This window comes from Trichoderma evansii, assembly GCF_050947405.1.
Source record: "Trichoderma evansii strain SZMC 28006 chromosome Unknown GGI43scaffold_27, whole genome shotgun sequence".
Classification (NCBI taxonomy): domain Eukaryota; kingdom Fungi; phylum Ascomycota; class Sordariomycetes; order Hypocreales; family Hypocreaceae; genus Trichoderma; species Trichoderma evansii.
Window position 1 is genome coordinate 354,760 of NW_028145179.1, and position 11,064 is coordinate 365,823.

The following is an 11,064-nucleotide window of genomic DNA, read 5'->3' on the forward strand; positions in this document are numbered from 1 at the left end:
CACGGAAAACATACACAAATTGGAGTTACCATCTATCATGAGAAGTTCTGCTCTCTTTTCGTCTATTTAACATGAGTTTGACAACACCTTTCTCATTAGAGAAGCCAATAAACGACGAGAGGAAAAGAGCAAGTTTTTGTAAGAACTCCAAGTTGCAAAAGAAGAGAAATGTAAAGGCAGCAAAGGTCGCTCCCAGAGACGGAAATAAAGCTCCAGGGGGTCAGAGAAAATGTCCAAGCGATGTGGGAATTGATCAGACGGGCCGTAAGCAAAAGTCCAGTCACAGAGGGGCTCTTTTGACGAGTTGGCTAGCTATCGGCAGTTGATTTGAGGCGTATTTCTCAATCTCTCTGACAGCCCTCGGAACCGATGGCTCAATCTACGATACATATGCTAAAAAGAGCCATCGACAACATGGATGACAACCCTACACCCCGCAAAGCTTGGCCGTCTCGAGCTCCTAATGTGACAGCTTATGACAGTTAAGTGGCCCCTGGTTACCCCATTTCCCCAGAGATGTCCACGCCAGCGAACTTCAACTATCGGATGCGAATAAAGGATGCGGCCATGCCCGCCGCAACATAAAAACATTAATCTTTTCTCTATATTATTATTCATGAAAAAGATCTGATGCGCCTGGAAGAATTGACAACCATCAAGGGGGGTTTGCGGGTGCTATAGGGAAATAGAGTTCATGCTTGGCGCATTTGCAGGTCACAAGTATCCGGGCTGAGTTGATATGCTTAGACATGATCCTGAGAAGAAACAAGATCTCATAGGGTTAGAGTAATATGTTCTAGAACAGCCAAAAGGATGACAGAACTTACGCTATCGTTCTGGGCTTACGCAGGAGGGATTCATGACTCTCTACGCAAAGGATTAGGGTTGCTGGTGGCGTTAAAGGCTCTATACCCCGCACTCGTACCTAACTACAGTAGCCTAGAAGAAATCATTATGCCACTACGATGGGATTTCTTACCGCTAGCATGGACTGATAGGATAGGCTGGATTCATGCAACAACTCCAGATAGCTACTTCCATGGGCAGCTTATCGGATCCGATAATCCCTACTCGCCAGTCAATGGCTTGAAACCCTCCAGACAGGCAGACAGGGCGCTAGGGTTGGGCTTAAATCCTAGATGGGGGGTGATGGCCACCATTGCTAGCTAAAAGTTTCATCGGATCCGATGAAGCTTGGCAACTCGATGAAAACTGTGGTATCGAGTGGAGTCGGCATCAGTTTCAAGGCCATCGGTTCCGGTCTTTTACAGCAATGGGACATGATTTCTAGCACCAGCCTTCACCGCGCCACCTTTCAGGTTGCGGAGTCTCCATATTCAATGGCCTGTCCATTTCAGATCATTATAACTGAACCTCGCGCTAAGCCAATACGCATAATTTTAGGATTCGCTGCTTCAATTGCTTGTTAGATTCCCCCACACCTCGAATTCCTCCTTCTTCTTAATGACCAAAACAAGCCAAATGTGCACCTTACGGTCGTTGCCACGCAAAGAGTGGCCCACAGTCATCAATGCTCACTGGGGCTGGGGAGATAGGGCCCCGATTTAAACGCCCTTGCTTGCAACGTTGAACAACACTCGGGAGAGGACCGGGTTGCGCTCTCATCCCTGGACTCTGGCTATATATATTGTCTGCTGGTGTCTGGAATTTCTTTTCTATTTTTAGATAATCAGTTCTATCCTTTGATATCCTACCCGTCACCTATATCTCTTGAACCACTTTGTTTCTTTATACCATACCAACAAATATGTTGCCAGAGAACTATTCCAATCGGCCAGTTACCGTCTTAGGAGGCGGCGTATTGGGGAGACGCATTGGTTCGTAACGCTGCGAGACTCGAGATGCAATTCAAGCTAACCTTTTAGCTTGCATCTGGGCATCGGCTGGATACGACGTCCAAATTCGGGAGCCAAATCAAAGCCAGCATGAGCCTTGTCTCGACTACATCAAGATAAACGCCGCGAAATACCCTGCTGCCGGAAATAAACCCACTGGAACCGTCAGAATATTCCAAGACCTTGACATGGCGGTCCAAACTGCATGGCTCGTCATTGAGGCGGTCCCTGAGAACATTCAAATGAAAATAGACACTTTCGCAGAACTCGAAACTCATGCCCCCAAAGACGCCATCTTAGCCAGCAATTCATCATCATATAAGTCTTCTGAGATGCTTGAGAAGATCGAAGACGCCACAAAATCGCGGGTCTTGAACACGCATTACTACATGCCTCCGGAGAATATGGTAGTTGAGCTGATGACGGATGGATATACAGATCCAGAAATCTTCCCTTTTCTAATGGACAGACAGAGAGAAGTGGGCTGCAAGCCCTTTTTCGCTAGAAAGGAATGCACAGGATTCATTTTTAACAGACTCTGGGCGGCGATAAAAAGAGAGACGCTATCCATTCTCGCCGAAGGAGTGTCAACGCCCGAGGAAATCGATACTCTCTGTGTGGAATTGACGAAATCCTGGGGAGGCCCTTGTAGATTTATGGATGGTTAGTGTTTCCTCCTTGGGGCTTGACACTTCTATTAACATACTTAAAGTTGTCGGTTTGGACACTGTTGCTCTCATCGAAGACCACTACATCAAGGAGCGCCAGCTATCTCCTACTAATACGGTAGACTTTTTGCGTCGCGAATACATTTCCAAGGGTAAACTCGGCGCAAAATCTCCTTACGGAGGTTTATATCCTCCTCAAACCAAGAGTATCGCACTGGATTCGGCTCCGGCACCTGGGACACAGAATATTGTGGCACAAGCATAGATGCAATCGCTTCATATAAAATCGTTGGGATAAAGTTATTGTAAATTTAAAATATATCCATAATTATAATGCATTTGATCCTCAATCTCACAATCACTCCATTAACCATGCAAAGACGTTGGTAAATCCCTGTACGGAATTTGTGTATCCTCCAATATCTCATCACCTGGCCCTGCCGAGGAAAACTTTTGCCGAGCTGCTTGGATTGACTTTGAGCTCTGGGGGAGATGCTTCATCGCAGATTCCAAAGTCGAGTTTAAGCTATCATACGACTCCTGAGTTATTCTTTTATTTTTATAATCTCGATCGATCGCTTTCCGCATGAGTTGCACGGACGCAACCACATGATGCGGGTAAGGGTCAATAGCGATAAGTGGAACAGTAAATGTCATACAACGTGTCGTTCCATTCTCCGGCGGCGAGCCCGGCGAAGGGGAATCAATGGTTTGTCTCAGGGTAATAGTATTATGAAGACCAAACGCCAGTGCATTCATGACAGTGCTCTCCGCTTCAATGCTGGCATCTTTGAGGTCAACAAGCAAGTCATACCGATCTACGACTTCTATCGTATCCAGCACCATCAATATGCTCAAGTGATAGTGAAGCATGAGAGAGACTGGTCATACCATTGTCAGTCAAAAGGTATTGGTATGATTAGACGGAACACACTTACACCAACGAAGCTTTGTTTGCTGACCAAGGAACGGCATACGCTTGTGGCATTCATCGAGGAAAGGACGAATTGTAGCATCAAATTCCTTGATAGAATTGCTAACATAGGTAAGAGCCTTTCGAACTTCGGACTCGTCGTGACCATCCCGAAGAGCTTCCTTGAAAATAGCAGCCAGTTTCCAACCCAACAGCTTCCAGCAAGCGGCAGCTGCAATAATCTCGTTGGCCCTTTCATCTGTCATCTCAGCACTACCCAGGCGCCAACTCTTTGAAGATTCATTAAATACATTCAAGCAGGTCCGCACTAGTTTCCATGTAAACTCATACTCAAAGCCAAAGAGCCCTGATGAGAGGAGTGGCCTGCAATTGAGCGTGAGAGATGCTGACGTGTCGAATGTGATTGCTGCCCAGTATGCGATATTTTCCGCATTAATAAAGCTAGAAGTATCTGCAGATTCTGGAGTGGTACACATCGAAGTCGTACTCAACGACGGAGACACTTTTGAGCCGCTGAATTGTAGATGCCTCTGTCGAGCTCGAAGCGTTTGGACCTGTTGCAAAGCCGCGTGGATGCAAACCTGTCCAGAGACACCATCCGCCTCCTCGTCTTCCGATATACCTATCGGAATCGGAGTCAAGCCAAAGAGAAAAAGGGACAGCATCGATCGATACGAGGGGCGATTGATAATTCTCAGCATGTCTCTTCGAGCTTCACGCCACATAGTCTGGATTCGGTGCGGGTTATCGACGCTGACCGAGTCATCTGAAGAGGTGATTGGCAGCCATCTTGCGGCGAACGCAGCAATCGCATTGCGCAAGGATTGTTCAATCAAAACGTCTCTTTTCTTGTCCTGCTGGGTCCACTGTTCCTGGACCGAACCTTGGTTCCCTTTCGACGTTTCGGCCATATATCTATCAAGGTGACGACACAAGTCTGATATACTAATATACCGTTCGGCGAGGTCATCTTGTCCAAATCTATATTGATGAGCTAAAGCTATGGAGCATGGTTGTGCTGTGGACTCACAAGAAAGGGCAGCTATACCGGCCCATCCAAGACCCGAAGACAACCTCAAAATTTTGTCTATATATAGTCTGAAGCCATTCAGAGTGGGAGTTGCTCAATGGATGTGTTTCAGAGCCTGATGGAGTAGATGCTGGCTCCGGTGAAGCCTCGTCAAAAGACTCGAGTCGTGAGAATGGTGTTGGCCCGAGTCGACTCTGCCAAGAACCATTGCTATTGATGGGAGCCACCTCTGGGGTAGGTGCACTAGTTGGCTCCTCAACCAATACTTGGTCAGTGACAAGATGAGAGGCTCGCCTACGCCGACCTTGCGATTTCGACGGCGTAATTGCATGTTTAGTAGAAGCTCCTGCTTTGGCGTCTTGAATCCACTGTATATGATGATTAATTCATTTCATCTCAGAAACTTGATCTTGATCTCACTTTGAATGTGCAGGCTCTTTTTCGATTCAGACAACGGGTACAGGGAGCTGACGGTTTACCCGCAACACTGCGACGGCTCTGTGAGTCGCATGCGACGCGTGACCTGCGGCACTCATCACAACTAGAAAACTGGGTACGACGAGTGACGACGCGGTTCTGCATAGTCTGAACATGAGTCAAGTGGGCGTATGGAGGTAACTGAGTCTTGAAGAGTCACAACGCGTCACTCAGGGATCGGATCCGAGTAGATATGAATGAGATTACTTGTATTAAAAAAAAAAGACTCGATGTAAAATGTTCCAAAACCCCATCGGATCCGTCTCTGTTCTTTTACCACTGTGCCAGAGCCCCTCAGCGCTCCAAATGCGGGGTAAATATCCCGATGATAGAAAAAATTGGGGATCCGGGGTATTCTAGTAGGGAATTAGAACGGAAATGTGCCACTGTTTGCAAAACGAAAGCGCGGGGGGCGAGAAAAGACGCCGTCTCTTGTTTTCGGAGTAGGTTACGAATAGACTATTTGACTATCTTGAAAGTGGCAATAAGATGCCGCTGAACCAGATCAGACCCTCTCCAGGCCAATCGCTTCAAGACCCAATGGATGCTAACATGGATCATCGGAACCGATAATAATCGTGGCGTCAAGCGAGAATCAGTGCAATATGTTACTCGTGCATGACTCGTCAACGCCTACAAAGCACTCATTTTTTAAACAGCTCGGATCCGATCATTACTATCATCATCGATCTTTAACCTCAAATCACTATCTCACACACATCCAAACATCCTTCCCCTTGCAGACAATAGTTCATCCAACAAAGTGCGGGGGGCACAACAAGACCCATTTTCCCCAGGTTTTATGCCCTGTTTTCCCAGCCATTGACCTCCTGATTTGTCCAAATGCACCACTAAGGCTTGCCAGCTCGTCAGCCACTGACAGTGTTCACCAAAGAAGTCCAGAAGACCGGGCTGGTTTGTTAGCCACAAAGTTCACAACTGCAAGGCTATATATGGCGTGGAGAGAGCATATTTCAACCTCTTGATAGCCCCGACATTTTGGTATCAGCTCAAGCCTTCAAGCTTTGCAAGCTTCTCTTTTATTGAGCTCAATGAGACCCAATCCATTCATCTTAACAAAGTCATACCAGCACCATCCTTCAACAATCACACCTAGGGAGTGTTATCGTCTCCTCTTAACATGATGGCTTCCTACGGTTCTCCTAATGAGAAAGCTAGCGTGATGGAGACGGAGACAGTCAATGCTTCTGATCAAAGTGGGAAAGTAGAGATTAACGACGGCAATGGTATCAGAGCGGTTTCAAGCGCTACTCCAGACTCTTTCTCTCATCTGGATGAGAAGAAGATTCTTCGCAAGGTATGTTTGCTCTAACCTCACACAGTCGATAGTACTAATAAAGTGATGTAGATGGACCTTCGGTTGATCCCCATGCTTGCAATCCTATATCTCCTCTCCTTCTTAGACCGTAAGCGCAGTCAAATTATCACCATAAGCATCATGCTAACGCTGCCGCTGAATAGGAGGAAATATCGGCAACGCGAAAATCGAGGGCCTCCAAGAGGATCTCAATTTATTACCCGACCAATACAACTGGTGTCTAACTGTTTTCTTCTTCACCTATGCAGCTTTTGAGGTACCTTCAAATTTGCTTCTCAAGAAGCTCCGGCCCAGTATTTGGCTTCCCACGATCATGGTCGCTTGGGGCACTGTGATGACTCTAATGGGCATCGTCAAAAACTATCACGGTCTTCTCATCGCACGCATTTTCCTAGGTGTCACCGAGGCTGGTCTGTTTCCAGGTGTTGCCGTATGTTTCTCTGACTGTGTCGTCAGGTTCGTCCTCAGCTAATGAAAATTCTAGTACTATCTAACCATGTGGTATTGTCGTCATGAGATCCAGTTCCGCCAAGCTTTGTTCTTCTCCGCAGCCTCAATCGCCGGTGCTTTTAGCGGCCTCTTAGCATTTGCTATTGCCAAGATGGATGGAACTGCTGGGCTAGAGGGCTGGCGCTGGATCTTTATCCTGGAAGGAATTGCGACAGTTGTGGCAGCGGTGCTGGCCTTCTTCATCATACAAGATTTCCCAGAGACGGCTACATTCCTCACTGAGGAAGAGAGAGCCTTTGTGGTACACCGTTTGAAGTATCAAGGCCAAGGGGGAAAACTTGACACAGATCAGGTGCAGGTTGCCCAGGCTGAAGAGTTCAAATGGAAGTATGTCTGGAGTGCCTTTAAAGACTGGCAGATTTGGGTCAGCATCGTTGTTTATTGGGGTGTAAGTAATTGACTCTTTTTTCCCTTTTAGCACGGCTCTGACGTTTGGCTAGATCGTTTGTCCCTTATACGGAATCAGCTTGTTTCTTCCCACCATTATCAAGAATTTAGGATACACGTCGAACAAAGCCCAGCTCATGACGGTCCCTATCTACATCACAGCTGCTATTCTCGCCGTTGTCGTAGCATATGTTTCGGATCGCGTTGGAAAGCGAAGCCCCTTCATCATTACTCTTCTATGTGTCATGATTGTTGGCTTCTCTATGTAAGCTTCTCTCCTAATTCCAGCCAGTCCCATACCTATCAAACTGACTATTGTTCCTTCATCTAGGTGTATCTCATCTAGCAATCCCAAGGTAGTCTACGGCGGTGTCTTTATTACAGCCTGCGCCATCTATCCAGCTTTCCCAGGTGTCATTTCTTGGCTTGCAAACAACTTGGCCGGCAGCTACAAGAGAAGCGCTGGTATGGCGCTTCAAATTGGTATCGGAAATCTTGGCGGAGTAGGTTCATTTATCCTCAGTGAATTCCCAGATTATGTTAACAATTATAATAGGCCATGGCATCCAACTTCTACCGACAAAAGGACGGCCCTCGATATATCCTTGGTCATGCATTGGAGCTTGGATTCATCAGCGCTGGAATCATTGCTGCCCTTATATTAGTCTTTGCATACATGCAAATCAACAGGAAGCGCGAAGCCAAGGTGAACCAAGGCGAGATGGATCAATACACTGTGGAGCAGCTGTCTGATAAAGGTGACAAAGCATTGACTTGGAGATATATGCTGTGAGGCATAAATGGGGGTTAGAATCGAAGACAATTTAACCAATTTTAGTTGGATACACACGTAATATAGTAATTCTTATTCTTATTTTGAGAATTTTCGTAGCGACCCCTCTCACTTTACATCTATTGTCGTTCTGATTTATCGGTCCTCCTAAATTTCGCGTATCAATTCCGTTTCAAATGAATCGCCTCTTAAACAGAGCTATATGCTGAATAGAACTTTTTAGCTTCGGAAAGTAACAGAATAATTATCAATTATGACCCTTTCTGGCACCATTTTAGAACACTATTCATTTGAGACGACCCTCTTTCTCGCGGGCTCTTTACAATAGTCTATAGGGCTAAGACAGGCTACCTCTATCTCTTAAGAATTCTCCACAATAGGGTTAAATCTTTAAATATATCACTAAGAGCTCTTACATCCCTTGCTTATCTTAGCACCAATCCCTTTGGTGGGTTGACGTATGTACAGTAAAATCTGAAGGCGGAATACGGTCCGCGTTTCTACCCTACAGCCAGCAAAGCTGCCCAGGTCAGCTTCCAGGATCACGCTCTGCTAGACCCAGCAAGACGGGGTATTGTGACGTGACCACTTGATTATAGAACAACGAATTATAGACAGTTAGTTATAAGTTCACCTGCAGCAATTATATCGCGTAAGTGGCGGATACAAATTGTTTCCGAAGCCGTAAATTGTGTCGATCGTATCGGTTAGCTGCCGGAAATTTGACGTGGATTTTGAGTGAGATTACTGGGTGTGATCTACTGTGTGCAGACTTATATATGAGATATCCTCGATGAGCAGCCATATATTGTACCTTAGGTAGGGTCGTGCTGGGAACTTGAGTCATATGTCTTAGTTTTCTTCCAAACTGAAAATGCCACCATTTCAAATCCTAGTTGCTGGCGCCGGTATCTCTGGTCTGGCTGCTGCCATCGCTCTCCAACGCAAAGGCCACAATGTTATAGTGGTAGAAAGACATGCATCGTGCCGAGCACTTGGTGGACCAGTTGGCCTAGGGCCAAACGCAACACGTATCTTGATCGAGTATGAAATAAAGGCAATCATGGAGGAAAGAAATCTCAATACGCACACACCAATTGTATATCGCCGTTACGACACAGGAACAATCCTCGGAACAAGAATGGCACAAGATACACAACGAATATATGGTTATCCGTAAGTGCAACAAAGCTACGAATGTATAAAATTTACTGACACGCTGTTATAGTGAGTGGGTTTATAGCCGATATAAACTGCAGGAGAGTCTCGCAGAGATAGCTGCACAGCGTGGCGTATCTGTATTATTTGACAGCTCAGTGGAGAAAATTGATCAGTCTATTCCACGACTTTATTTAAAGGACGGAAAAACTCCAGATGCCGATATTATTATTGGAGCTGACGGTAAGATTTAAGAATCGGCATTGAAGCAAATAACTAACTAGTTGTTGCGTATAGGAGTTCGATCAGTTGTTCGCTATGAACTACTGGGTAAAGATATCAATAGCAAATCCAACATTTCCGGTTATAACATTAACATACCACGGGCAACTGTTGGCGCAATTCCGGAGCTGGCTGAGTTTTTGACGCAAAACAATTTCTGGCTAGGGCCGGCGCAAGTTGGAATTGGACTGAACGTGCCTGATCTCAATGAGACATTCAACATTTGTCTCCTAGTCGAGGAGCCAACTGGCAAAGAAGGCGACTGGTTCACACGCGGGGACTTAAAAGGCGCCCAAGAAAGGTTTAAAAACTTCGACTCGCGCTTCCGAAAGCTCTTAGAGTTGAGTAACGCGGATGATTGTTGGATCTGGAGGCTGTCTGAAATGCCCCTTCATCCAGATGGTCGAGCAGCAACGGGCGTATTGTTTAACTTGGCGATGCAGTCCATGCTGTGATGCCCTGCCCTACACAGGCATGGTAAGCTTGTTCCCTTGGAAATTATGTCAGGGCCAGTAACTAATTCTTGGTTGTAGGGTGCTGGGCTTTGTATCGAGGATTCAGCATGTCTAGCCGAGTGTCTCGACCAATCCAAGGATATCAATGATCTACCACGCGTGCTGGAGGCATATGAAAAGATTCGGAAACCTCGCGCAGAGTATCTCATTAGAATGGGACATGAGCTCGTGAAAGTATCTCATGCAGATGATGAACCAATACAGCAGGCTAGAGATGAATAGTACAAACAAAGACCGTTTGGGACAACTTCACTAGATGTGTGGGATGGTAAGCCTATTGATGATCCCCCCAACGTTCCTGCCGGCCATCCTTTGATGTCTGCCTACTCTACAGGCTATGACGTTCTTAACCACGTAAGTCTAATTCCCTTGCGCCACGGCTTGATATTAATACGACTGCTTGACGTAGACTCGTCGATGCTTGGATCGAATGTTCCAATAGGGATGACCGCTGAGGAGCGGGATATGGTTGCTCTGATCATTTACTTCAATGGTGTCATGTATATTCAACTAGAGAACTGCTTGATAACGTTTCTCGTACCAATTAGCTTGATCAAATCGCTACGAATATGGTATGCGTCTTTGATGGGAAGGGGATATCTGTTAGTCTTGCTTAGAATGAATCAAGAGATAATACTTCGTAGGCTTCGAAAGCTCATTCATTGAGTCATGACCGGCCGGACATTAAGCCATGGTTGACGGTTTTCGGGCCCGCAATTATATCCCTATTAATATGGGCCTGTCTCTTTGAATACAGAGACCCGAATTGGCAACGCTAGGCGAGCTCCGGCCGCAGCTCTTACTACAGATACAGATGGCTCGGAACGCAAGTTTGCGGTTGAGCTATCACCACTAGACTCGGAATAGGGTGGAGCTTTTCGTGCCAAGCTGTTACTAACAACTCCATAGAGGGGGCCATGCTCTATGGTTTAACAGCTGATTGGCTGTACCGGGATAGTTTCAGGTGTCGGACTAGCTTCGAACGCTCACCAAAAATTTATCCCCTGATAAGACCTGGTGGATATACACAGTTCGCCGTGTTCAGTAATTATGTATTAGATGATGTTCAATATATTTCGATGTAGAATACCTACTATATACTAAACTTAGCTCAT

The 11,064-nt window shown here is 46.1% G+C and overlaps 4 protein-coding genes across 4 annotated transcripts; 3 read left to right on the top strand and 1 right to left on the bottom strand.

Moving 5' to 3' along the window:
* Positions 1 to 1,469: 1,469 nt before the first annotated feature.
* Positions 1,470 to 3,107, top strand: GGI43DRAFT_223430 (3-hydroxyacyl-CoA dehydrogenase family protein). The gene is made up of 3 exons (XM_083200399.1): positions 1,470 to 1,838; positions 1,887 to 2,519; positions 2,569 to 3,107. Exons 1-3 carry the CDS (start codon positions 1,769 to 1,771, stop codon positions 2,787 to 2,789), a joined length of 924 nt encoding a protein of 307 aa, XP_083056403.1. The 5' UTR covers positions 1,470 to 1,768; the 3' UTR covers positions 2,790 to 3,107.
* GGI43DRAFT_416280 (Zn(II)2Cys6 transcription factor domain-containing protein) lies at positions 2,812 to 5,171 on the bottom strand. Its single transcript, XM_083207269.1, has 4 exons — positions 4,909 to 5,171; positions 4,489 to 4,856; positions 3,463 to 4,439; positions 2,812 to 3,405 (listed from the first exon to the last, which is right to left on the bottom strand). Exons 1-4 carry the CDS (start codon positions 5,068 to 5,070, stop codon positions 2,891 to 2,893), a joined length of 2,022 nt encoding a protein of 673 aa, XP_083056404.1. The 5' UTR covers positions 5,071 to 5,171; the 3' UTR covers positions 2,812 to 2,890.
* Positions 5,172 to 5,785: 614 nt separating this feature from the next.
* Positions 5,786 to 8,104, top strand: GGI43DRAFT_223387 (major facilitator superfamily domain-containing protein). Its single transcript, XM_083200398.1, has 7 exons — positions 5,786 to 6,283; positions 6,335 to 6,392; positions 6,448 to 6,734; positions 6,789 to 7,202; positions 7,255 to 7,466; positions 7,533 to 7,704; positions 7,758 to 8,104. The coding sequence occupies exons 1-7, from the start codon at positions 6,107 to 6,109 to the stop codon at positions 7,992 to 7,994; spliced, it is 1,557 nt and encodes a 518-aa protein (XP_083056405.1). The 5' UTR covers positions 5,786 to 6,106; the 3' UTR covers positions 7,995 to 8,104.
* Positions 8,105 to 9,967: 1,863 nt separating this feature from the next.
* Positions 9,968 to 10,171, top strand: GGI43DRAFT_416282 (FAD-dependent oxidoreductase; the record flags this gene model as incomplete). The annotated part of the gene is made up of 1 exon (XM_083207270.1): positions 9,968 to 10,171. A coding segment is annotated over one exon (204 nt), but the record flags the coding sequence as incomplete, so codon positions are not given.
* Between the last annotated feature and the right edge of the window lie 893 nt (positions 10,172 to 11,064).